At 51.6% G+C, this 24355-nt stretch overlaps 12 protein-coding genes across 12 annotated transcripts; 5 read left to right on the top strand and 7 right to left on the bottom strand.

Annotated features, from left to right (window-relative positions):
- Positions 1–89: 89 nt before the first annotated feature.
- Positions 90–986, bottom strand: NECHADRAFT_34684 (glycoside hydrolase family 18; the record flags this gene model as incomplete). Its single annotated transcript, XM_003043921.1, has 1 exon — positions 90–986. The coding sequence occupies one exon, from the start codon at positions 984–986 to the stop codon at positions 90–92; it is 897 nt and encodes a 298-aa protein (XP_003043967.1).
- Positions 987–2449: 1463 nt separating this feature from the next.
- NECHADRAFT_77038 (uncharacterized protein) lies at positions 2450–2971 on the bottom strand (the record flags this gene model as incomplete). The annotated part of the gene is made up of 3 exons (XM_003043920.1): positions 2450–2599; positions 2661–2750; positions 2813–2971. 3 exons carry the CDS (start codon positions 2969–2971, stop codon positions 2450–2452), a joined length of 399 nt encoding a protein of 132 aa, XP_003043966.1.
- A 711-nt stretch (positions 2972–3682) lies between these two features.
- Positions 3683–4147, top strand: NECHADRAFT_91470 (uncharacterized protein; the record flags this gene model as incomplete). Its single annotated transcript, XM_003044029.1, has 1 exon — positions 3683–4147. One exon carries the CDS (start codon positions 3683–3685, stop codon positions 4145–4147), a length of 465 nt encoding a protein of 154 aa, XP_003044075.1.
- Positions 4148–4551: 404 nt separating this feature from the next.
- On the top strand, positions 4552–5676 carry NECHADRAFT_103616 (uncharacterized protein; the record flags this gene model as incomplete). Its single annotated transcript, XM_003044028.1, has 1 exon — positions 4552–5676. One exon carries the CDS (start codon positions 4552–4554, stop codon positions 5674–5676), a length of 1125 nt encoding a protein of 374 aa, XP_003044074.1.
- Positions 5677–5965: 289 nt separating this feature from the next.
- Positions 5966–6827, bottom strand: NECHADRAFT_34449 (uncharacterized protein; the record flags this gene model as incomplete). The annotated part of the gene is made up of 2 exons (XM_003043919.1): positions 5966–6421; positions 6471–6827. The coding sequence occupies 2 exons, from the start codon at positions 6825–6827 to the stop codon at positions 5966–5968; spliced, it is 813 nt and encodes a 270-aa protein (XP_003043965.1).
- A 312-nt stretch (positions 6828–7139) lies between these two features.
- Positions 7140–8931, top strand: NECHADRAFT_34430 (uncharacterized protein; the record flags this gene model as incomplete). The annotated part of the gene is made up of 2 exons (XM_003044027.1): positions 7140–7896; positions 7943–8931. 2 exons carry the CDS (start codon positions 7140–7142, stop codon positions 8929–8931), a joined length of 1746 nt encoding a protein of 581 aa, XP_003044073.1.
- An 869-nt stretch (positions 8932–9800) lies between these two features.
- On the top strand, positions 9801–10427 carry NECHADRAFT_105934 (uncharacterized protein; the record flags this gene model as incomplete). Its single annotated transcript, XM_003044026.1, has 2 exons — positions 9801–10037; positions 10086–10427. The coding sequence occupies 2 exons, from the start codon at positions 9801–9803 to the stop codon at positions 10425–10427; spliced, it is 579 nt and encodes a 192-aa protein (XP_003044072.1).
- NECHADRAFT_123301 (uncharacterized protein) lies at positions 10426–13784 on the bottom strand. Its single transcript, XM_003043918.1, has 3 exons — positions 12046–13784; positions 11696–11996; positions 10426–11646 (listed from the first exon to the last, which is right to left on the bottom strand). The coding sequence occupies exons 1-3, from the start codon at positions 13696–13698 to the stop codon at positions 10565–10567; spliced, it is 3036 nt and encodes a 1011-aa protein (XP_003043964.1). The 5' UTR covers positions 13699–13784; the 3' UTR covers positions 10426–10564.
- A 706-nt stretch (positions 13785–14490) lies between these two features.
- On the top strand, positions 14491–16436 carry NECHADRAFT_77031 (uncharacterized protein; the record flags this gene model as incomplete). The annotated part of the gene is made up of 2 exons (XM_003044025.1): positions 14491–15156; positions 15204–16436. The coding sequence occupies 2 exons, from the start codon at positions 14491–14493 to the stop codon at positions 16434–16436; spliced, it is 1899 nt and encodes a 632-aa protein (XP_003044071.1).
- A 222-nt stretch (positions 16437–16658) lies between these two features.
- On the bottom strand, positions 16659–17020 carry NECHADRAFT_122381 (uncharacterized protein; the record flags this gene model as incomplete). The annotated part of the gene is made up of 2 exons (XM_003043917.1): positions 16659–16919; positions 16967–17020. The coding sequence occupies 2 exons, from the start codon at positions 17018–17020 to the stop codon at positions 16659–16661; spliced, it is 315 nt and encodes a 104-aa protein (XP_003043963.1).
- An 835-nt stretch (positions 17021–17855) lies between these two features.
- Positions 17856–18985, bottom strand: NECHADRAFT_77029 (uncharacterized protein; the record flags this gene model as incomplete). The annotated part of the gene is made up of 4 exons (XM_003043916.1): positions 17856–17894; positions 17942–18034; positions 18080–18297; positions 18346–18985. 4 exons carry the CDS (start codon positions 18983–18985, stop codon positions 17856–17858), a joined length of 990 nt encoding a protein of 329 aa, XP_003043962.1.
- A 706-nt stretch (positions 18986–19691) lies between these two features.
- On the bottom strand, positions 19692–21533 carry NECHADRAFT_91463 (uncharacterized protein; the record flags this gene model as incomplete). Its single annotated transcript, XM_003043915.1, has 2 exons — positions 19692–21382; positions 21473–21533. 2 exons carry the CDS (start codon positions 21531–21533, stop codon positions 19692–19694), a joined length of 1752 nt encoding a protein of 583 aa, XP_003043961.1.
- Positions 21534–24355: the final 2822 nt, after the last annotated feature.

The raw sequence follows: 24355 nt of genomic DNA, 5'->3' as shown, positions 1-24355 counted from the left end.
CAATGTGGTCCAATCAGGTGAAACCTTCTTGTCGTCATCGATACATCGATGGCCGTTCCCGATACATGACCGCCATACTGTAGGCTATCTCACTCTCCCTTGGACTTGGGATTCAAGATGTCATTGATCATCTTGGCCCACTTCTCCGGCGTCCCTACGTCCGGACTCTCTTCCGTTACCGCGTTCCAATATTCCCATCCCATCACACCCCCGATCCTTGGATACCTACTCACCAACTCTTTCAGACATGACTTCAATTTGGCATCGCTCACGTATCCCGAGCAGTTAGCCGGGTTCGTCACGAGACCGATGACGACCTTTTCTTGTGGCCAACCTCGCGCGATAATAGCATCGTAGTCGTGAGGCTTACTCATGTCGCCCCAGCCGCAGTAAAACTGAGTGTTATACCATGCTATGCGCGAGCCCAATCCCTTCTCAAGTTCCTCAATATTGAATCCACCTAGATTCTGCCTATTAAGCAGCGCTGGCGCGACAGGCGCAAGCGTCACGAGAAAAGACTGACCAAAGTCCGTCTTCAAATGGTCAATCAGACGAACAACTCCGCCAAGCGACATGGCCTCTTCAATATCAAGATCCAAGCCATCGAAGCCTGCCCATTTGATCATCTCTCGAAGTGGCTGATACCATCTGTGGAAACCCTCAAGTGACCCATCAAGCTTGGTGTAGGATCCCTGGGCTGCGCCGCCGAGCATGCCGAGGACCTTGATACTGGCCGCCTGAAGCTGACGGACCTCATCCCAAAGTGGGATGAACTTGGATGAGTTGTAAAGGTCATCGTTGAGGGTGATGTTGTCCGGCGCGTTGAGATGAATCGCGGCGACGATGACGTGTGTGACGCCGGATGAGGGATTGAGAGCGGGGAGGATGGAGATGTATCTGTCGTCTCTGTACTGAGTTTGATGATAGAAGATGATTCGTTTGTGAGTTTTATGCTCGGACAGGGCTTCGCTACGTGGGATGAGCATTGTGTCTTTCGGGATATAGAATTGCTGATGAATGTGAGGTTGGAGCGTGGAGTTGGAGACGCAGAGTTCAGCTGAGGGGATGTGATAGTTGCGGTGTGGGCCGCGCTCAGTCAGATGGCGTTTAGCAACGCAGCATTCCAGCCAAATACTAACAGACCAAGTTTTTCATCGGGTTTTCGATTATAAATGTCATCACCATCTTTCAACGCTTTCCTACAGCTGTCCTCTCACCCAGGAGTGACAGATCTCAACGAGCATGCATAGATGTGAGCCATGTCCTTCTTATTGACCTTAACCCGCAACGACGGGGGGCTGTTTACTACGCCCAGCCACACAACCCGATCACGGGTGGTTCATCCCAATACCCATGATCGAGTGTCCTAAGTCAATGAGGGGCGGTACAAAAGAGAAATAAGCTAGGCCATGGTTAACGATAATGAAAGTCAGTCATACTTGCGAGAGTAATAGCCCTGGATGGCAACACTGGATCTAATATATGATTCATGGCAGACTAAGTTAGAAGGTAGACTGGGTAAGGTTAAAATAATAATGTAAACAGATAGGATCAAAAGACTCTATGGGGGAGGGTTAACGACTTGATTCAGCATGATCACCGGTCCTATAGCCACCGGGTAGCAAGGCGCCTACTATGGCACTCATACATGAAAGACGCAACAAGGCAAGACAGGCCACCATCCTCGCTGTAACGTGTCTGGATTGGAATTATCGTTACTGAAGACTCCATGATTGTGGCCTAGGAAGCATTTCACCGATACGTCCCATCTCGCAAATGCTGCAACAGAGACGGTTTACGTATTGCCACATTTGACAACAACAGCGCGCTTTGCTTGCCATACTCGGAAGTCGCCTTGACGCTCTTCGACGCGACGCGACATCCCTGCATCCTCGGATCATGTCAACGGGTTGAATTGGGATGCTTGAAAACCCGACGACCGTAAAAGAGCTCGAAGCGTGGCCTTGGTCGAGAGCAACGTTCCGAATTTCTTGAACGAGATGACCGAAGCACCAGAAAGATTCGCGAACAGCTACAACAGTTGGAGACTGAAGGGACTAGGGCTACCGCAGGGAGTGAAGTTGACGGGCTACCCAAAGGAGAGCTAAGATTCGCTGACAGTCGGCCACCGGCCCGGCTTTCGCCCAGTTCTATCCTTTGACTCGCTTTAGGTAGGCATGGGGCTGCAAGACTAGAGCGACTCAGCCTACCAAGCGACGCAGTGTGAGCCCCTTGTTCTGGTCGAAAGCTACCAGTGACCACTAGACAGCCAAAGACGAACTTCGTAAGCTCACCATTAAACATAACGTCACGCTGTATCACTCTCAAAAGAGGGTCATGTCAAGTGCACAACCTGTGCAAATCTGCTTTTTTTGAATGATCCAATAGCCATGGAATTGAACAGTCCCGCTTTGCCTTCTAAAAACTGCTGGCAAAAACAATCCCCCCTTTACTGCTGCACCGCCGACCAGCGGCGGTGGGCTTCCACCCAAGTCTCCTCGCTCTTCTTGTCCGCGTTGTTGGGGATGTGCTGGTTGAGCCGATCCAGCCACAGAGCGCAGGCGGAAACCACTGCGGTGATCGATCGGTTCATCTTGGACTAAAGAGGAGACGTCAGGTCAAAGTCTTTGCGATGATATTCACGAGGCGAGAGTACTTACGGCGATCTCCTCCCACTTCTCACCCTTCTGCTGAAGGGCTAGGAGCTTGGCGATGTCGGAAACATCCCAGCGAACACCACTGGAAGAACCCTGAGAGAGAGATGTTAGCACCGGGCGAACGAGTTACAAGAAGGAGAGTTGTATGCGCTTACAGTGTCGGGAGCCAGCCCGAAGTAAGCGGCAGGTGCCGCAACAAGTGTATCTGGGTGCGTCACCCAAGGCCGCGCGCCGGGCTCCTCTGGAAGAGGGGTCCGTCCATTCTGCATGGCCTTATCTTGCCATGGTGCGATAATGTTGTCGCGTCGTTCCATCGTGGGCGTTGTGATGTTGTAGTGGTGGTCGTGTTGGGATGTGTGGATGGTTGAAGGATGGCTTCGAGTAAGCTTCAAGAGGAAGTTCACTTGGAAGTTTGTTGATCAAGAGAAGATGTGTAAAGTTGAGAAGGATGATGAGGTAGGAACAGAAGGGGGCATTTATAGGCGTAGGAGATGCTGGTGTTGAGGAATTCTCCTTTCTCGAACAGATGGATTTGACAATGTGCGATCAATAGAGTTGCTAGAGAAATGTATTGGATGTGATTGTCTGTTGCATAGGCTGCCGTTTAAGGAGAATATGACAGCATGATTCATTGTGGTATACATGCTAAGGTGAATGTGAGATAACAATGATATGAAGTCGAGGTGAGGAGGTGAATCACAATCGAACATGCACCCATTGTTCCAATTGTAGAAACCTGTTTGACGCCAAGAACGGGCATATCGCAACTTGGATACAACAAAAGTTGCAAAAATCCGTTTGAATAGAATATCCGTATCAAGAAAATGGCAACGAAAAATGCAGTGCACTCGACTCTATTCATTATTAACTCAGTGACCAATCACGTTGTGGCTTTCAGGCTGCCTCAAACGCGGGGATCTCAGCTCATGCTCACTTCTGACACTTTACACTCATTCATCACAAAGACATTCACTCGACCGTAAACGGAGAAATACCCAAAAATGACATCACAGGCTCGAGTACTCATGGCCCCGACGAGGCCCACAGCAGACGACCAGAAAAACACATCTATCTTTCTCGCTGGCACGACAAGCGCTACAGGCGAACCTGACTGGCGCGAGACGCTCACGCAGGCCTTGAGTGAACATGCGGTCACAATCTTCAACCCCAAGCGCGGCGACTGGGATTCTACATGGAAGGAGGATTTCTCGGATAATCGTTGGGAGGAGCAGATCTGGTGGGAGCTGGACATGCAGGAGGCGGCTGACATTGTCGTCGTTTTCTTGCATGGGGCAACTGTGGCACCTATCAGTCTGCTGGAACTTGGGCTGGCAGTCAAGTCTGGAAGGGCGATTGTCTGTGTCATGGATGATTACAGCAAGAGAGGGAACGTGGAGGCTGTTTGTCGACGGTATCGGGCGAGGTTGACGAGGACAGAGGAGCAGTTGAAGGTGGCCGTTCTTGCGAGGTTGACTGGTCACGCGCGATGATGTTTTGATGCTGCTAGAAGTGGGAGAGATGCTAGAAAGGCCTTGGAGACTGACGATGGATAAATGAAGCTGGACTTGAGCTCAACACGATGTTTACAAACTCACCGAGCTCACCGAGGATCGGCCCGATCGGGCATCAAATCACCGATAATTCTTTCCGATAATTACCCGCTCCCAATCCCTAGCTTCCAGCAGCCTTTCCCCCACCGAACCCGTCAATAACGGTGGCGGGGTATCGGTGTATCCAAGCTCATTCATCACCTTCAACCTTTTCTTGTCTACCTTTGGTCTCTTAGTTCCTTTTTGGTTAATGAGACTTTGAATACTGTTGCTCTCACAATTGAGCTTTCTCTTATATATCTTTACTCTACCTGCTCCTCTTCACGACATCCCACACTCTCGCCATGGATGATCAGTTTGGTGGTCGCACAGACGACGATCTCTTCTACGATGACTTCGAGCCCGTCGAGAGCGAACCCGTTGTCCCAGAACAAGCTCCCGCACCCAAGCCAGAGCCCACGCCTGTGGCGCCGATCCAAGAACCCGTCGCAGTCCAAGAGCAGCCTCCAGCGCCGCCACCCGCAAGCTCAGCGCCCCCCGCAAAGCCCGCCGGTCTCGCCTCATCGCGATACGCCGACAAGCCCGCACCAGCCCCAGCTCCCAAGCCCGCACGACAGGCTCCTCCACCGACTTCGAATGCGCCGCCAAATGCTCCTACTGCTCCGAGGGAGAAGGGACCGCAGAATACAGCAGCCAATGCTACCGCACGACTCCAGTCGGGTGCTAACCCGCGGCAAAAGCTGACGGAGGCGGAGTTGGCTGCCAAGATGGAGAGGATGAAGTTGGTGTCTGCGGAGAAGGCGCGCAAGTTTGAAAAGGCCGAACAGGACGAGAAGGACCACGCAGCGTCTTATGCTCGTGGAATGGAGGAGGCTAGGAAGCGACGCGCTGTGGAGGCTGAGCGACGACGACAAGGCGAGGAGGACAGGCGCAAGATGGAGGATGAGCGTGCTAAGAACCGAGAAAGGAAGCTCAAGGCTATGGGTATGAAGGAGGGAGGCTGGGACGAAGGCAAGGAGGCCTTGGAGGAGGAGGAAGCTCGACGGGGATTCAGAGGCGCAAACGGTGGAATTCGAGGATCTAGGAACGTTGGCCTAGGAGGCAGCCGCTACGCGTCGAAGGATGGTGAAGAGCACGATGTGGACCGATTCTTGGACGATCGACATCGAGGAGGACGAGGTCGAGGTCGTGGTCGCGGTGGTAGGGGAGGAAGAGGTGGACGAGGTGGTCATGAAGATGGGCATGCGCCTAAGGCTCCCGCGCCTGTGAAGCAATCCGTTCCAGCTGCCGAGGACTTCCCAGCTCTTCCAGGCGAAGCTAAGAAGACTTCTGGCCCTGCACCAGCAAGTAATAAGCCTGCATTCGCAGCAGCAGCGGCAGCACCACCGCCACCATTGGAACCATTGAGCCCTGGAGGAAAGTGGGGTGATGAGATGGAAGAGTTTGACGAGCTCAACAACAAGTCATGATAGTATTGGAAGTATAGTTTGGATCGCTGGAGTAATCATGGGCCGCAAGAATGCGAAGCAGCTTCACAGCAGAAAAGCATGAGTTGGAAATATCACTGGGTAGCAGCGGCATAGATAGTTCAAGTATCGAGTCAACGCCAGATTGAAGAATCATTATGTTGTCTCCAAGTTAAGCTCTACCTCGTCTAGAAGGGTATTTCAAAGTATGTGGTCCGTCCAATTTTGTCCACACAGCGAGCGCCCAAACGCCAACCCGATATATACATGTACAAGATAGCCTCGAGCCAGATTACCATCCACCGCGGTAGCCCCTACCTCCGCGACCGCTTCTGTAACCTCCTGACCCTCTGGGTCCTCTAGGTCCTCCCATGCCAGACCCATCATCATCCATCTGTGGCCTCGACCTCCCCTTCATCTCCTTAGGAAAAGCATCATAAGTCTTGCGCATCTGCGCATAACCAAGATGCATCTTGCCGTAAAAGTGGTCGGCGAGGCGGCGGTCATTGTCAAGCCTGCTCAGGTACGCGCCGCACACATCGCAGACCTGGAGCTTCTGGTGGCCCGAGGGTCCAGACGTGTCTGAGAGCGCCTTGAGCTCCTTTTCGCGATCGAGCTTGGACTGGGATGCTTGGCGCACGCGGAAGAGTTCGTCTTGGGCGCGTGATACTTCGGACATGGAGCCGAGGATTTCGACTTCGAGGAGGCCGTTATTTATGCTGGCTGTAAGGTCTGAAATGCTCTTGAGCTGGGAACTGTTAGCATGCCTTTGACACAAAATGGGGTAGTGGGCGTACCAAAACGTTGGTTTGGCGAATCTCATCTGGTGTCTTTTCCAACCTCCTCTGCGCAGCATCGATGCGTCGGTTACACTCATCAATGTACTTCTGCAGGTCGCGCATATAATCATACTCGAAACCGTACTTCTGTCGCTCCCTATCCGATAGACCTTCATATTCAGCCTTGAGCGCCTCGCTGTGAACCTTGGGGCACGGCCCAATGTCCTGCTTCGTGTTTGTAAAGAGATCGTGTGGACATGTTCCTGCGATGTAGGAGCGGCAGACTTTGGGATCGTTCATGGACAGCTGGGCGGCGCGCGACGTCGAGGATGCGCCCATAAGCTGCTCCAGCAGCTTCCTCTGCTCGGCGGCCATGGTGTACTATTGCGCAGGGATCGTGAAGACTCTGGTGGTAAAGATTGGTAGCTGTGATGATGGCGGGGCCTTGAAGATCCAAAGATGCGACGGCATGTGGAGGAAGCGCGCGCCGAATGTTTCTGCCAAACCTCACCGCTTACCTTATCAGCCGTCATTGTCCACGTCGCGACTTGGAGATGTGGGACAGCTGGAGCTTCAAGATACGAAGACCAACTCCAAGTCGATCTTTTAAAAAACGGGCAGGGTGAGATGTGAAATCCAGTCGGATCTCACAATCTTCAGCCCTATTACGATATCTAAACCTTCAAAATGCGCCACTTTCTGGCGTATCTCCTCCTCGCCGTCACCAATGGCCTCGGCCTCGCCGCCGCATCCGATTACCACGAGCAATTGACACTCCGCCCGCTGCCCCTATCCCAGCTTCTAGCAAGCTTCAACTTCCGCGCCAACACCTCGATCGCAGACTTTGAGGCGCACAACTTTCGACTCTTCCCGCGCTCGCTGGGGCAGATCCTACAGTATGCGGGCACCAGGGAGCTTCACCTCCGATTCACACTAGGACGGTGGGATGCACAGCGCTGGGGTGCGAGACCCTGGGATGGCACGCGCGAGGGCGGTACTGGTGTCGAGCTGTGGGCATGGTTGGATGCTGAGACGGATGAGGAGGCGGATGAGAAATGGTTGACGCTGACGAATGCCCTGTCGGGTTTGTTCTGCGCCAGTCTCAACTTTATCGATTCGACGAGGACGATCCGACCGGTCATGTCGTTCCAGCCCGATGGAGACCACTCCAACTCGTCGCTCGCCAATACGAGACTTCTTCACGGTGTTCTGCCGCATGAAGTTGTCTGCACGGAGAACCTGACACCTTTCTTGAAGCTGCTCCCTTGCAAGGGCAAGGCTGGCGTTGCTAGTCTGCTGGATGGTCACAAGCTGTTTGATGCGTCTTTCCAGAGCATGGCTATCGATGTGCGACCCAAGTGCAAGGCGGATGGCGATTGTGTGTTGGAGATGGAGGAGACCATCGACATGGTTCTTGATGTTAACCGATCCAAGAGGCCTCAGAGTACGTTCTCTTCGCCAATTTGACCTACGTGTCTAACCAAGCCTAGATAACCCCATCCCGAGACCTCCTCCCGGCGACCAGCTCATCTGCGATACCTCCAAGCCATACCATGCCGAGTTTACATGCTTCCCCGCCGACAGCCTCGACGGTCAGGACTGGAGCATCTCCCAGGTGTTTGGCCGACCGATGAAGGGAACATGCCCCCTTACCGATCCCGATATCCCTCCCATCTGCGTTCAGATCCCCGAAACACGAGATCTCTACGCCACACAAGGCGCGCGAGAGATAAAGGCCCCAGATGGCTCATCGCGATGCTACCATCTTGACCCCAACGATGAATTTGAGCTTATGCTAGTGGGGCCCGAGTCCCAGGATAAGGACAAGCTCCTGAACAAGCCTGAAACGCCTCTTCTCTATGCTGAGCGTAGTTTCAACGGCCATGGTCAGGAACACGGCGGTGTCCAGGCCATTCTTAGCAACCCAAGCGACACTGATGTAGAGTTTGTTTACATGGAGTCACTCCCTTGGTTCATGCGTATTTATCTCCATACCCTCTCCGCCCGCATCGCAGACTCTCCCGCAGAGAACTCTACGGATATCATCAAGGAGATCTACTATCGCCCAGCCCTGGATCGCGCTCGCGGTACTCAACTCGAGCTCCTAATGCGCATTCCCCCACACTGCACCGTCTTCTTGACCTACGACTTTGAAAAGTCCATCCTCCGCTACACCGAATACCCCCCCGACGCCAACCGTGGCTTCGATGTCGCAGCAGCCGTCATCACAACTCTCGAACCCAAGGTGATGAACATCCGCACGACGAGTCTGCTACTGTACCTACCTACCCCTGATTTCAGCATGCCCTACAACGTGATTATCTTCACGTCGACGGCTATTGCGCTGGCGTTTGGAGGGTTGTATAATATTCTTATTAGGAGATTTGTTGGGGCAAATGAGACGACTGGGCCGGCGCTCAAGTCAAAGTTGGCGGGTTTCATCGGGAAGATAAAGGGTAAGAAGGCATCGAAGCAATAGATATGATAATACGAGTACATTTTCTTGGTTAAAGGCTTCAATTCTTTGTCTAGGCGATACCCGCACAATGGCTAAGCGAGGCGCTATTCCCAAGTCCCCATTCAGGCGAAGATGGGGGACCAAATCTCTGCGATACGGCGTACTTGTTGACCATGATGTGGAGAGGGCAGAGGCGACGTTTTTGTGTCTCTACTCGTACGTTCCTAGACGTCACCCGTGGTGCTGGAAACGAGAACAGCGTCACCTAGCCGCGTAGTTTGAGCTCAGCTCTCGATGTACGGCCCTCTCGCATCTGAGTCTGGGGGAACGAGGTTCCCAATGACGAATCGTGGGGTGGACAAGCGCTCAAGGTGTGTTCAGGGTCCTCGTCATCGCAGTTACAAAGTTTTGGCCTCCACGAAGCTATCATTCTTCAAATTTGACGGTTGAAGGAGGATTGGGAAGTCCGCCAGTGCGGCTGTCCTCGTTAAGAGATCCCTCCTTTGCTGATATATGCACCAGAGGTACACCCGCAAGTCTGGATGAGTCCCTACCTAAGGGATGGAGACGTTGTCGTATGGACGAGGGCTGGACATGTCCCTTTCAACACGCGGTCACCTCCTCTATCAGAGGTTGTCTTCCTCCGAGCCAAGTATCTTGAATGCCGTTAAGGCGGGGGTAACGAAGATGCTACGTGCAGATGGAGGCAAGTAGAAAAGGGACGCGACTTCCTAACCGGTCTTCCCCGTCTGTCCAACCCAGCGTCACCACTGTCTTTTATCAGCGACGCGAATTAACTTGGCTTCATCACTTCAACATCTTCTTATCTCCGACATTTTCAATCGCCAACCCGAAATCCCAAACGCCGACAGCTACAAACCTCCACCACAATGAAGCCCGTCATCCCAGGCGTCCTACTCACTGCGCTGGTAGTAGTAAACGCCTACTACACCATGTCAGTCTACGCCCCGTCAATCGAAGAGATCCACGCTCGAGTCATCAACGCACGCGACAAGGCTTTTATAATCGGCGCCTCGGCGCCAGGAACCTTTTGTGGCCTCGACAACACCACCGAATGTCCCGATGGCACTTCGACACAGGTTGACGAGAGAATGACAGCCCTCGCTGTGAGTTCAAGCCTTTACTGCACCATCCACAAACTGACAAATTGATAGGCTGCAGTGCCTGGTGGCCAGTTCATCTTCGTTGCTCCCGACGGCACAATCTCGTACCCTTCCGCCCACTCGGCCCTCCGACCTCCAGGCTCCAAAGTCGGCGGCTTCCAAGCCTCGCAGATCATTTCGGAGTGTAAGATGCCCATCAAAGTTCTGGTCTGGCTACCCGAGGATGGAAACCGGGGCATGTGGGCATGTCCAACTTCTCTCAACATGCCGATGGCAGACGAGGCGGTACTCAAAGCGACAACGGGAGAGTTCAAAGGGAAGGGGTGTTTGAAGGTCGACGGGGTGCAGATTCAGATGGCAGGGGACAATTATGCGGCTTGGGCGTATACGTGAGCCTCTCCAGGTGAAGAGGGTGTAAATGTGCGAGGGTTCTGGTAGATAGATGTTCTGTGGTCATGAGGCTACATCTCTAATCCCATCTCTCCTTCACATCATCCCATTCATATCGCACTTAGGACCTGCCAAGACTTTTAGTCCAGGAGTATCTCAAAGTCAAACTCCTTGTCAGTCCGCAGCTGATACTCTGGCAGAGTGGCAGGCCCACAGGACGCAGTTCCCAGCCCATGATGCTTCCAATCCAGCCTCACAATCGTGTCCTCCCTCTTCTTCTTCCGCAACTCATATGGGTGAGTGCTCTCATCCACGTCTCTCGTCGTATGAGGCATCGCCGAGAAACTTGCGCCTTCAATGTCCCCAAACCTCGCCCTCAAGACACGCCCTTGACTCCCGCTGAACTCAACCCAGCGTACATCCGTCCGATTACCTCCATCTTGAGGAAACTCGTAGTCCACCCACAGATCATCTACACTCGCACTCCAATTCCCAAAGCCCTGCGAGAATTTCTTATCCGCATACGACTCACCCGGTCCCCGTCCCCACCACTTTACATCAGAAACACCGTCCACCCCAACCGTGACGCCGATCCGCGCAAACGTCTCGGGCAGTCGCAATCCGTGCGGTTTACCGTGCACTTGAATGCGAAGAGCGTCTCCATGAAAGTCGTACGTGGTAACGACATCGACGGCCCAGGCGAGAACGGGCGGCGCGATGCGGCCAGTGACTTGAACTTGGACGGTGTTTGAGTCAGTGTGCCATTTCACTTGTCGCACGTGGTGGGACGTTTGGTGTAGGCGACGTTCTTGCCATTCTTTGCCGTGGCCACCGCGATCGTTGTCGGTAAGGGCACGGTAAAAGTCCATCGTGATGGGAGTCGTGAGGAGTTCAACGCCAGAACGCTTCCAGCTCGTGAGGGCCCCAGCGGCGAGATTGATGTCCCAAGTTGAATCTCCGGTCGATGATCGAACGACGAGTAGAGATGGGGATACTTGTTCCACAGTTGGTGGTCCGGAGCCCAAGGATCGTAGTGCAGCGATTGACTCGGGTTTGGAGATCTGAAGTTGGCCAAAGGCGACCTGGTGGCCAGCTGATGCCCAGTTTGTACCCTCCTTTATGACGAAGCTTAGATGAAGATAGGCTTCACCTGTGATGTCACTTAGAAGAGACTCATCATAACTGTCTAGAGTTAAGGTTGCCTGTGTGTGAGGTTTGATGCCTGTCAACTGTTAGACCGTGTTTGATGGGAGGGCAAGTTGACGGCATACCGCCAGGTATCTGGATCTCTTTTCCAGGTACAGTTTTGCCGTCGACGACAATCTTCCAGGTAGCTTTGAGATGCTCCAGCCCGATAAAGTCGTAGCGATTGACGATTGTCACCTTGTTGCCTTCGAGCGAAAGTGTTTGAACAGGCTCAACAGCCTTGGCATACTCAGTCAAGCCAGGCGTGGGCGTGTGATTTGAGAAAAGGACGCCATCCATGATGAAGTTGTAATCGTTCGGTTCGTCGCCAAAGTCGCCCCCGTATGCCATATACTCTTCCCCGTCCTTGGTCTTGGTGCGCAACCCCTGCGCTGGTTAGCAATGTCGTAGTGTACCGTTGAGGGTGCGTTCTTACGTGGTTCGCCCACTCCCACACCCATCCTCCCATCAGTCTCGGATACTGATAAAACGCCTCGATATACTCCTTGATGTTTCCGGGTCCATTTCCCATTGCGTGGATGTACTCGCACAGAACGAGAGGCTTCGTCCACTTCTCCGCTTTTGCAAACTTGTCAACAATCTCATCAACGCTGGAATACATGCGGCTATAGAGATCAACCGTCTCAGCCTCGTAATCCTGCTCGTAGTGCACCAATCGCGTAGAATCCATCTCCTTGATACACTTATACATAGCCTTGTGGTTCCGCCCGTAAAAGGCTTCGTTCCCGAGAGACCACATGAAGACGCAGGCATGGTTCTTATCACGGGCAACCATCTGTCTAGCCCGATCCACGTACTGGTCTTCCCAAGCTGGGTTGTCCGAAATGAAGGACGCTGGATCGCCACCTGTTGACGAGAAGCCGTGGCATTCTAGATCTGCTTCGTCGAGAATCCAGAAGCCCAGCTCGTCAGCCAGGTCGTAGAGTCGTGGGTCGCTGGGCTGATGACAGGTTCTGATGGCGTTGAGGTTGTGCTGCTTCATGATCAACAAGTCTTGCTTCATGAACTCGTACGGTACAGCTCGTCCATGGTCCGGATGATGTTCATGTCGATTTGCGCCTCGGATCTTAATGGGTTTGCCGTTGACGCAGAAGACCCCGTCAATTAGCCCAGCGGTACGGAAGCCAATACGATGGGCGACGCTGCTCTTTTCGCCTATGTTGAGGACGAGTGTGTAAAGGTACGGCGTTTCTGCGGTCCACTTCTTTGGTGTTTTGACAGACAGCTCAAAGTTGTCCTTGCCCGAAATGTTCTTGGTGTCTTCCAGAATTTCTCCGCCTTCCTGATCAAGCAGCTTGAGCTCGACAGACGAGGAGCCACTCAGCTCGATGTCAACTCTTAGGGTAGCATCTTCAAACTTGTCATCAAGTTCAGTGGCGACTTGGAAGTCAATGAGATGAGTCTTAGGTAAGGCATGCAGGTAGACGTCTCTGAAGATGCCACTGAGCCACCACTGATCCTGGTCTTCGATGTAGCTCCCATCGCACCACTGGTAGACTTCCACCGCGATCATGTTTTCCCCTTCGAAGTCGAGCAGCTCTGTGACATCAAACTCGCTGGGGTTCCTAGACCCTTGAGAATAGCCGACGTATGTGCCGTTGATCCATAGGGAGAATGAGGAGTCCACGCCCTCGAAACGTAGACGCAGCTGATGATCTTTGAAGCTATCGTCGACCTTGAGGGTAGTGATGTACCGTCCACACTCATTGTCCGCGAAGGGCACGTTGGGTGGATCTACTGGAAACGGGTAATCGACATTGGTGTAGTGCGGCCCCTTCCCAAAGCCTTGAAGCTGCCACATCCCGGGGACTTGGATGTCGCTGAACCCAGAGGCATCAAAGTCGCGGTCGTGGAACTTGTCTGGCCCTTCAAAGGGAGACTTGGAGAGGTTAAACTTCCAAGTTCCAGACAGGCAGAGAGCCTTTGCTTTGGTGATATCGCGTGTCAAAGCATCGGACTCAGTGTTGTAGAGATAAAAGTTGCTTCGAGGTGGGAGGGTGTTGCGATGGATGACTTCGATGTTGTTCCAATCGGGTGGGGATTTTGGATGAACTTGGGTGTCGGTCATTTTGGCGATGATTTGGTAGAGTAATGAATGTGTCCTCTAAGGAAGCAAGATATTCCTCTCGGTCCGATTGACCGTGAGGCTCTTTTAAACCCAGGTGGTCATGATGATCCTCAATTGAGGCCTGCAGTTTGGGGAGGGGTTGCATGCGGCGGCTAAATTGGCCGGCGAATGATTGGAACGGTTGTATGCAGCTCGGTATGACTTTGTCGGTATCCCGAAAGATGGCCATTTCTTGGACTTGCAATCTCACAACTGGTAAAGCCTCGCGCAGTGTGGTGGCTGAGTGCCCCTAGGGTAGGTAGACAACTTGCTGAGATTGAAGCCTGTCAGGCTGGCGCACTTGGGAGCAAAGTACTTCAAACTCCTCTCTAGAGTTATGATAGGTAGTTATATAAGGTCTTTATAAAGTGAAGGACAAAATTGTCATAAAGATCTCAAATACTCTTAAGAATTTGATGACTGCTCTTCCACTTCGTGGAGTCGGATAAGATTCACCCTTGATTCTTTGTCCAGCCTGACTTCCCACCCTGGTCCATTTTCAACCCATCATCAATTATTGGTCCTTGACAGCCACAAGACGCTGTTAGATATTTTCCATGGTTGGTATTGGCTACCCGGGATCTCCGGCAACGGCTGAAAGTCCATTTGTATGGCGAGATGTCTATATCAACTCCCGTTTCTCTTGCGATAGAGTCAAATGCATTCCTCCACTTTCTCCTCTTCCGTTTAAACAAAGTCTTCTCTTGATAGCAACTCCCCTAACTGGCTGACCCTAGCCAGCAATCATTTAGCATGGCAAGCCCTTATCAGCGCATCCAAAGCGCAGCCGGAGATATCAGGATCCTGATAGTCCAGCCCGGTCAGCCTCAAGACCCATTGAAATGTCATCTTGAGGTTGCCCGCCTCTCACTCGACCAGGGATCCAAGCCCAAAGATCCTCCAAGCTATGAAGCAATCTCCTACTGCTGGGGCGATCCAACTCCTTGCAAGCCATGCGACCTCGACGGAATCGCGGTCAAGATCCCCGCCAGCGCATCAGAAGTAATCCATCGTTTTCGGCTTTCCGATGCGCCCAGACGAATATGGATAGATGCCCTCTGCATCAACCAGCAGGATATCGTCGAGCGTGGAGAGCAGGTATCCCTCATGGGCGCCGTCTACTCTCAATGCACGCGATGTCTAGTCTGGCTGGGTGCCGACACTGATAACACGGCTAAGACGGCTTTTGATACTGTGGACAAAGTGTGCCATGCCGCGAGGGAGGCTGACCGAGAGTCCAAGGACCCCATGGTTGAAATGTTGTCCATGCTGTCATCCAGGAGCTTCACCCGTTCAGTTTTCAACGCGTCGTTCGAACAGAGACTTAGAGGAGAGAGGGGGGAGCCCAGCTTCAAACTCAAGGATACACAGGATGACTTGTTTACCCTTTTGCGGCGGCCATGGTTTCAGAGGAAATGGGTGAGTGTTAACCCAGAAGTGTAAACGATCCAGACTGACGATCATAGGTCTTTCAAGAAGCAGTACTGGCTCCAGAGTCAATAGTCTACTGCGGGACAGAAATAAGGCTTCTATCTACCATATTTGAAGCAGGCCACAGTTTGTACCGTCACCGCGCATGGTCTCACACTCCAGAGGAAATCTTGATGATCCGAGACCTCCACTTACTCTGGAGCTATTTCTCCTCAGAAACAAATGAAGAGCTTCCCGTGGATTCGAGAACTCTAGTCGCCTTGCTCGCTTTTCTGCGGACAAAGTCTTCCACCGACCCGAAGGATGCTGTGTTCTCGGTCCTTGGCTTGGTCAAGAGGAACGTGCAAACGAATGACTCCTTCCAAGCTCTGCTCAAGGTAGATTATAGGCGGCCCCTCCGTGACATCCTCGCCTCGGCGACGAAATACGCCATCATCGAAACACAGACACTCGATGTGCTCAGATTCGTCTTGCCAAGGTTGAACGAGAATGCAGACACTTCGCAGATCCCGTCTTGGGTTCCGAGGTGGCATCTTCGGCATGAGGATATAGACATGGGTGCCAACAGGGTGGACCCTAGCGGCGAGTTCGATGCTAGTACAGAGCTCGAATTAATCGACCCTCATGATGTTTCTGTGCTCAAGTGTCGAGGGGATATCATCGACGATATATGTTACCGGTTTGATGCACCTAGCAAAGATGTGGTCAAGGACGCATCGGCGCTGGCGGCCTTTTTCAAGAACCTCCGATCTCTTTTTCGTCGAGATACCCTCAGGCCTAACCAGATGTACTCCATGGATGAAGAGCCGACAGTGATATCGTCGATGCTGATGATGGGTCGCCAATATCCCATGCGACAGTACAGAGGGAATGAGACTGACGATTTCATCCTTCTTGAAAGCTACCTCGACGAGCCCGGCCTTGTCCTCCCAACTCTACCAGAGGACGGAGTTATACCAACGTCGACATTTAAAGACCGATCCCCCGGCGAGCAGGCATTTGTTAGATTTGCAATGATAATGCGCCTCGCCTTGCATCACCGGGCCTTTTTCGCAACCAGCTGCGGACTGATTGGTCTTGGACCGTGTACGATGGAGGTTTGTGATGTCGTTGTGATGCTGCATGGGTTTCCTTACCCTGTTGTACTTCGACCTAAGGGAGATGGGTATGAGTTTCTGGAGAGTTGTTATGTGCATAGGTTGATGGGGGGTCGGGATGAATGGCCAGCTGGAGTTGTCGCGAAAGAAGAGATCATTTCAATTCGATAGACAGTAATAGAGTAGCTAATTCTTCATTGACGATCGTAGAGAATGTTGCATGAGGTTGAGAAAAACACCGCTCAATGGGTTTCAAGTAAATTGACGGCAGATCGGTTTTGGACAACCAAACCGCGAATGGGACCAACAAGGCGATCCATTTAAAGTTGATAATAGTGATCCAGAAGGAAACAATTGTACATGAAGAATGCAATACACGCCTCCTCGCCAACTCTACTTCGCAGGACCGCAGACCTTGTCAATAGACCTAGGCCCGCAGTCGAAGCCGCCGTGCTGCCAGCACTGGCTATCCCAGCTGTTGGCCTGAAAGAAGATGGAGTTGATACACATCTCGTAGACCTGCAGGCTGGTTCTTTTGTCGGCACAGAGATGCTCGCATCGGTCGCAGTACCGAGCGTAGGAACCGGCTACGTCCTTGCAGATGGAGAGGTCGACTTCGGGGGTTGGAGTAGATCTTGCGCAGGCACCTGAGGGCTGATGAGGGTTAGTTATGAACTGCGAGATAGGGAGGGCGGACGGACGCGAGCTAGCGACAGAGCTGGGAGGGCGAGATAGAGGACAGATGTAAACTTCATGATGGGTAGTTTGTCGATATGATTCAAGATGTGTGCACTGAATACAATCTTCAAAGACATCAAGCTCCCTTTATAGTGCCCACGCTCGGATGTCGGCATGGGATCTCTCCAGGGATCTTTGATTGTCGAGCCCACTCAGCCCACACGAAGGATCACCGTGCTTCTTTGAAACACGCTTGTTTCCTAAATCTGAAATGCCCGAACAGGGAAAAATGTAATTAATTTGTTTCTCACGAGCGGTCAAGACTTTTCACTAGCAAAGCGAGGCAAATTTGGATCGAAGATGTGAAAATGGGGCTCACAGGTATGTCATGAGTTCATGTGAAGAAATTCACGCTCCTAGAGATGCTCCTGAGGCATCCTTTAACAAGAACCTCCCACTAATAGACTAGACGAGAACCGCGTCAAGGATCACTTTTGTGGAGTACCAGCACAGACGCTGACAGGCATGATGCTGTAAATTCTAGGCAGCTTCCAGCCGCACTGATCAAGACCGTATAGTTGCCGTTGGCTCTAGATCACCGGGAAATAATCAGGAATGCTGGCAATTTTTAAAGTCGAATCATAGGTGATGCTCTCAAGTTCAGAATACGAGGTGGTACCCGAAGCTCGCACGAGTACGAAGCTGATCCCTAACAGCAATAGACAAGAGATGGAAATGGGAGGCAAGGTGAAACGTGGCTGAGCAAATACTTTTAGCAATCTTGAAAACACAAGCCATTAATTGCCCGATCTGTTTGATTAGGCTATGCAGGAAACACCTAATCTTACCTATATCGCGTCATTCAGTCTGTTGGCTAACTCCATACCTTACGCCCGTCACCTTGCGACCCCCCTACAGGCCGTCATCGAATCGATACGGAGCCGACCATCGCTATAAGTGTTAGTAAATAAGGCCACCGTTCTGGTTGCACAACGTACCGTGTCGTGAGGCTTGGATGAGTCGACAAACCGGAGGTCTGTGCCAAGACGGATTCTGTTCTCTGGGTCTTTGTTGATCGTTGATGCATGGATCTAAGGGTGTTAATATGTTGAAAAGCGTAGAGGTAGATGACATACCATGTGAGGCTTGTGAAACACAACATCGCCGGCTTCGTACTCTGTTAGGAGCCATCTCCCATTACCATTGTCTTTGCTGAACTGGATGGGTCCGTAACCAAGCCACCCAGTAGTCATCATGTTTGCGTTGAAGGCGTCGTTTCGTTCCTTTTCTGACATGCCACATTCTTTGGCTTTCCTGTTGAACTCATCTTCGAGCTGCTGACCAAGAGGATCACCTACAGTACTTTTAGCACCCCTCACACAAATTTAACAGATCAACTCACTGTCTTCGAGGTAGATTAGACCACCACCCTGCAGGCCAATATCTCCAATTGGAATCCAGGCAGTCACCGAAGTAGGCTCACCATATCGGAGAAAGCTCTGATCGTAATGCACACCAATGGCGTCGTTGTGAGGTGTGTTGTTTCTCAGAAGAGACCTCTTTAGTAGAAAGGTATCTTCTCCCCAGCCCCTGAGCTTGGCGACGAACTCTCGCAGAGCGGGATGGTTGGAAAACTCGAGGTACCAAGGCTCGGTGTGTGCCTTTTCGGCGAGATTGGCGAACGAGCCTGGACCTGTCTGCCCTTCTAAGCAAGGTCCAGCACCAATGCTGGGAAAGTCGATGCCCTTGTTTCCAGCGTTGTAGATACCGTCCACAGGCTTGGAATCAGGCTGTAAGACGCCGGACGGACTAAGGAACTTGAAATAGGCTTCACGGCAGTTGAGAACATCAGACCGGGGGAGAATACCCTTCATAAAGAGGTACCCGTCTTTTTCATAGCGGGCCTGAAGAACATCGATGGGGTCGGAGGGGTAAGAGGGCCTCAATGACCCAATCATGTCCGGCTTGAGAAGGCCATCGTTGACAAGGTAGCTATCCTTGAAGGCGTGCTGGGTGGGCTGAATAGTAGCAACGTCGGCCATTTTTGGACTAATTGGTGAACTAGGATCTTTCAAGGACAGAGATGAGGACCCTGTTATCTTCTGCTCTCTCCTTCATTTATAATACGCAGCGTGCCACAGGATCACCATCTCCCATCTCCACGTCGAGGTGGGCTCGGAAGACCCTTCCGATACGCCACTCCCGCAAAGGGGAAATAAATCCCGGCTTGATAGAGGGCCTCAATACAGATTGAGTAAAGTTCCGCCGGAAAATTACTACAGCCGCTTCCAAGCTAATGAGAACTGACTGCGGGGTGGCTTGTTTGCGGGGAAGGGAGTTGAGTTGGGTAAGACAGGATTGTCAGTTGACCCGTGGGTAATTGCTAGTCTTTTATAAAGATGGCAATTCCTACCGATAAAGTTGCCTTATCTGAAAGAGAGCATATGCAATAGTCTATGGCCTCAGTGGCTGCTTGCGGTGTTACGGAGTATCCGGAATCATCTTGCTCCAAGATGATGTTTTACGTCATATCAGCAACCTGATCCCATTCTATGTATGATGTATCCCCTGACACGAATATTTGCAAATATTCCCATGCTCTCAGCCTGCTTGTATACAAGAGGCCGGATGATGCGAAATACATCTGATCACTTTGACACTACGGTGGACGAGTTCTTAATAATGAATAAGGTAAAGAATGTATTGACAAAATCTATGTAGTGTCTTAGAAGTCAAGTTCAATGACCCTTAGTAAAGAGGCATCTTATAAGCATCAAAATCATAGGTCCAGCTATCAAGAGACTCCTGATCATAAACACAATCAAGAGAGTCACCAGACCACAGCGGACGAAGAGGCCAACGGCAGATGGTATCGATATCACCACCGCTTCCATCCAGAGTTTCAGGAGCCACATCCTTCTCAACCCATTCGATAACCGTCTGAAGAGTCGTCTGTGGCCAACCACCATTGGGCTGGTTCGAGTTGCTGCCACAGTGAGCTCCACCAGGGACAAGGAAGAGTCTGTAAAATTCGTCGACGGCGGCAACGCTCTCGTTGTAGTTCTTCTCAGGGAACATAACGCTGCGGACAGAGTCGTAGTAGTGCACAGATGACCCCGCGGGGATGGAGTCGTCGGATTCTCCGTGAACATGGATCACCTTTCCGCCTGCGGAGTGGAAGTCACTCAGATCGGGATGAGTGGTTTGCAGAGAGTCTGCATACTTGTTCATACCGTAGATCATCCACTCCTTAAGCGTGTCGTAGGTGACGTTGTCGAGGCTCTCGAGAGTGCTGGTGTCTTGCAGCTGGAGGTAGCGAGCGACCCATTCGCCACCGAGTCCGCTGATACTCAAGCCCCAGGTCTCCGCCTCTTCGTCGTAGGAAGTGGCGGCGTCCGTGAACCCTGATCCAGGCTGGTAGTTAAGGTAGACACGGCGACCTTCAGAATCGTGAAGGCCGTCGAGGAACTGTTGAATCACGGCAACACCCTCTGCTGTGATGGTCCCGTTCTGAGCTGGGGTTGATGGCTGGGAGAACTGTCGGGCCCGCAGCATTGGTCCGCCCGTTGAACCGGATGCCTCGCAGGAGTAGGCCGTACCGATCGTGGAGTTCAGATTGAAGTTGAGCTTGCACAGATCAGAGCGCGAGACAACGCCATCCTCTCTTCCGTCCAGACCGTCACAAGCAGTGATGGTCAAGTTGAGAATCTTGTCCAACTCGCACGAAGGAGGGAAGTAATCCAAGGTCTGTTCAACCACATTGCCGAACAAATGATTGACCTGCTGTTGACCATAGCGGAAGGCCGGAGCACCAATGGCAGCACCGTCGAACTGGTCGGCAAAACGCTGCACCTGACTCCATCCCTCACGGCCTCCTTCAGAACAACCCTGATAGTAAGAGTAGACCTTGGAGCTTTTGGACACATTGTAAAGGTTCCTTGCCAGCTCCTTGCCGAGTAGGGCAAGCTCGTGATGAGCCTGGTAACCAAACATGTAGACAGACTGCCAGTTGATGGTGCCATTGGCCAAGAGGAAGACCTCATCCCACTGGGTGTTGAATGATCCAAAGCCGCCGTCGGTGATTCCGGAAACAGCTCCGACTATAAGTCCGGAAGCAGCATACTGGCTCCCAGAGTTGATAGCAAGGCCGCCTCCGCCAGTAGAGACATAGCGGTTCTGGAGCTTGCTAGGAGCGGGCAGTAGATACGACACGTGAACGACATCACTGTCAATGCCATCGTGCGAATAGGCGAAAGTGAGGTTGCAATAGTCGGCGGTAGCAGTAGGATACCATTCCGACTGAAAGCTGGCGTTTGAGACCAGAGTCGTTTGAACAGAGTCTGGGTCGATCGTGATGCCGGAGATGAAGCCATCGGCGGGAAGAGCCGACTTGGCATAGGTCTTGGAGCATATGTCGCTCAAAGAAGCACCGTGAACGGCTGCTGCAAAGAGTGCAGCGCCGGCGAGATAGGTAGACCGCATGAGAAGAGTGATCGAGTTGATCAAGTTGAAATGGCAGTTGAAGAAACGTGACTTGAGAGAGAACAAATGCCCTTGGATCAAAAATCTGTATTCATCGTCGTAATTCATGCCCTTTAAATATGTCACGGCCTATATAGGATGTATTGACATAGCCCGAGGATTACGTCTGCCCTCGGGACAGACCCACACGCTTGGACGACGTTCGGATCGGCCTCGTTATAAAGTTTGGGGGCAACTACCGGAGGTGGAGCCCAAAACGAACTGGCCACAAGGTGCGAGTCAACTTGAGACAAAGCAGGGCCGAATAAGTTATTAGTTTTATTTGGAAGACGTCATTGGGTGAATTGCATCCCCTGAGTCGAACTCTAGATCATCCTATATCTTATTATCCTACATACGTTGTGCGCTTCGCATTGGAGGGATGTATATTTTGCATCCCCTGGGTTTCTCATCTGATATGTACTCTTCTCTTGAAACCACCTGGCCCTGGTGATCTCTTTGCAGGAAATGAATCTGCCGCTTGTAGTGAATGCTGCCATCCTGACCGGAGATGACTTCCAACTCGTGCTTGACTGGGATGGCAAAGAATCGTGCTTTTTCTGGTGGCAGCGAGGCGTTTACTGACTTGCTGCCGATGGTGCCATCATCTAATGAGATGCCATGTTCGAGTTCGATGAGACGCCTAGCAACTCTATACAGAGTCCCAACGTCGAATAGCCCTTCTTTTGCTGGGCCAAGCTGGGCTAAACACGCCAAGGCCTCGACGCGAGTTGCAAGACTCCGACACTTGATGACGACAAAGAACATGAGAGGCAAGAAACCTATCTCAAAAGAGAAGCTCGAGTCAGGAATTTGTTGTTGCATTGCAGTTTCCCAAGTCTCTGACGCCGTCTTCGCCATGTCCACGACATCTCGGAAGGTGTCTAAATGTTGATCATACCACATTTCTGTGGCATCGCGTGGTTTCTCGACGTATATGCTTGTGACTTTATGCTTGAGACGCATGCCGTACAAAGCATATCTGTCCGTAATAGAGGAGGCTGGTATTATCAGCACCAGGCTCTTGGCTTTCGCCTCCCACTGTTCCAGTAGTGTGACAAGGGAAGATTTGTTGTCGTCCAGTCCGTCGAGGACACACTCCATGGATCGGAGCATGAGGTTATCGATAAACGACTGTGCTTCAGCAATACCGCTGAACTCTGCTGGAATGGCTGGATCAAATCCGATAAGGCTTGGGAGACGCATAGACTTGACGCCACCCAGAAAGAATGGTATTATACTCAGCCGGCGAAATATGGGCACAAGATATTGATGTGCCCATCCAGGGCAATTCGAGTTGTTGAGAATCACGATGCCGTGCCGACAATGCTCGAGAGCAGCGTAGATATCTCCCTGGAGATACTCGATGCAGACAAAGAGTATGCAGAGCAACAACATCAACAACTCATCACCCGATGACTTGATCTGTTGAATAGCAGCGTTATAGTGCCCAATGGCAAACGTGCTACCGCATATTTGACGAGTAATCCTCGAGCCCCGAGCAAACTCTTCGTAGAGCGAACTAATGGCCAAGACAGCATGGCGTACTGTGGGTTCGAAGTGACTGAACTGCATAACTAGATGCGTCCAGAAATATGAGTCTGTGGAACCGGACATGACGGGACCAGCCATCTTTGTGAAGAACTGAAAGGCTCGGCCTTCTCTTTGGTCCCGCGCAGAGAGCTGATTAGGCCGGTACCATGTCAGAGTTGATATGGACTCATAGCCGTCGCATACACGTCCAGTAGAGGTGCATCGTCGACACGACGGTTTTCCCTCATCGCACTTGACTTTTCGAGCTCTACCGATGTTAACACAAAGCACTCTTGGTGGGACAAGTAAACGCACTTGCAGGTCCGGCAACCGGTCCTCACATGCGGACGGGTAGGCATCTAGCTCTAGCGTGGGGCTAACCCGAGCGAATGGATATGATGCGATAGATATCAAATTTGAGATGACAACATCAAAGCTGAGTTGGACTTGGGTGGATGAGAGAGAAAAGGGGAGACGCGTGGCTCCGGCAAGTGGGCGGCTTATGCATCCTCCGATCTAATGCCGATCACTTGTGGGGCTGTTCCGAGCCTACCAGGGGACGATATTGACGGGTTTTCCATTAAAAACTTTATTTATGAGTTGCCATTTTCAGCCTTGCCAGTCCTTTAATTACTTTCGTGTCCATCCTTACGAGCCCATCTATCATGAATTTCTTGACGTACCTATGTCTCACTTGTCATAGATTTTAGGTACGCGACAAATGATTGGCTAAGTCTTAGCAAACTTACAAGTGAGCTTAGGAGGAGGTTGTGAAGAATTGTTCATAGCTTTAGATATTTTTTCTCTTATTCTAGGATCATTGTTAAAATACCCAAGACAGTAGGAAGAATCGACGTGCGTTATTATTAATTGTATCTACCAATGCTATAATCTCTTTGATATCATCGAGGTAGATTTTACAGTATGCCGCACATGAAGTTGGGCTATCGCTCATAACGTGACAAGCCTCTGACGATATGTTTCTCCGCACACCTTGTCCGTCAACACCAACGTCCTGACATCATCATCTTCTTCTCACGCTTCGCCCCTGGGAATCTCCTAGTAATGCCTTCGACTATCTATGTGCATCTTCCGCCAATTGACCCTCTTGATGAGCGTCTGAAGCCTTATACCAAGAAGACCAAGACGAGCAAGTCGCCGCGAATCTGCAATGGGTGTAGACTCTTAAATATCCCCGTAAGGTTAGTTTCCCGGTTAGTTATCCCCACTGACCAGCTTGGAAGTGCAACGGGCATCGTCCATGTTGTGAATTATGCGAAAGAATCGGTCACAAGTGTTCGTACTCCGTCGACATTCGGCAAAGACGTTTAAGTAAATTAGGCCAACACAAGTAAGTT

Source organism: Fusarium vanettenii, assembly GCF_000151355.1.
Source record: "Fusarium vanettenii 77-13-4 chromosome 2 genomic scaffold NECHAsca_26_chr2_2_0, whole genome shotgun sequence".
Classification (NCBI taxonomy): domain Eukaryota; kingdom Fungi; phylum Ascomycota; class Sordariomycetes; order Hypocreales; family Nectriaceae; genus Fusarium; species Fusarium vanettenii.
This window is presented reverse-complemented; position numbering and strand designations above follow the sequence as displayed.

Excerpts from the sequence above, each read along its gene's own strand:
- NECHADRAFT_123301 (XM_003043918.1), bottom strand. The coding sequence starts at position 13,698 with ATGACCGACACCCAAGTTCATCCAAAATCCCCACCCGATTGGAACAAC. Across the intron at positions 11,997-12,045 it reads TGTGGGAGTGGGCGAACCAC|GGGTTGCGCACCAAGACCAA; the intron begins GTAAGAACGCAC and ends TAACCAGCGCAG. Across the intron at positions 11,647-11,695 it reads AGAGATCCAGATACCTGGCG|GCATCAAACCTCACACACAG; the intron begins GTATGCCGTCAA and ends AACAGTTGACAG.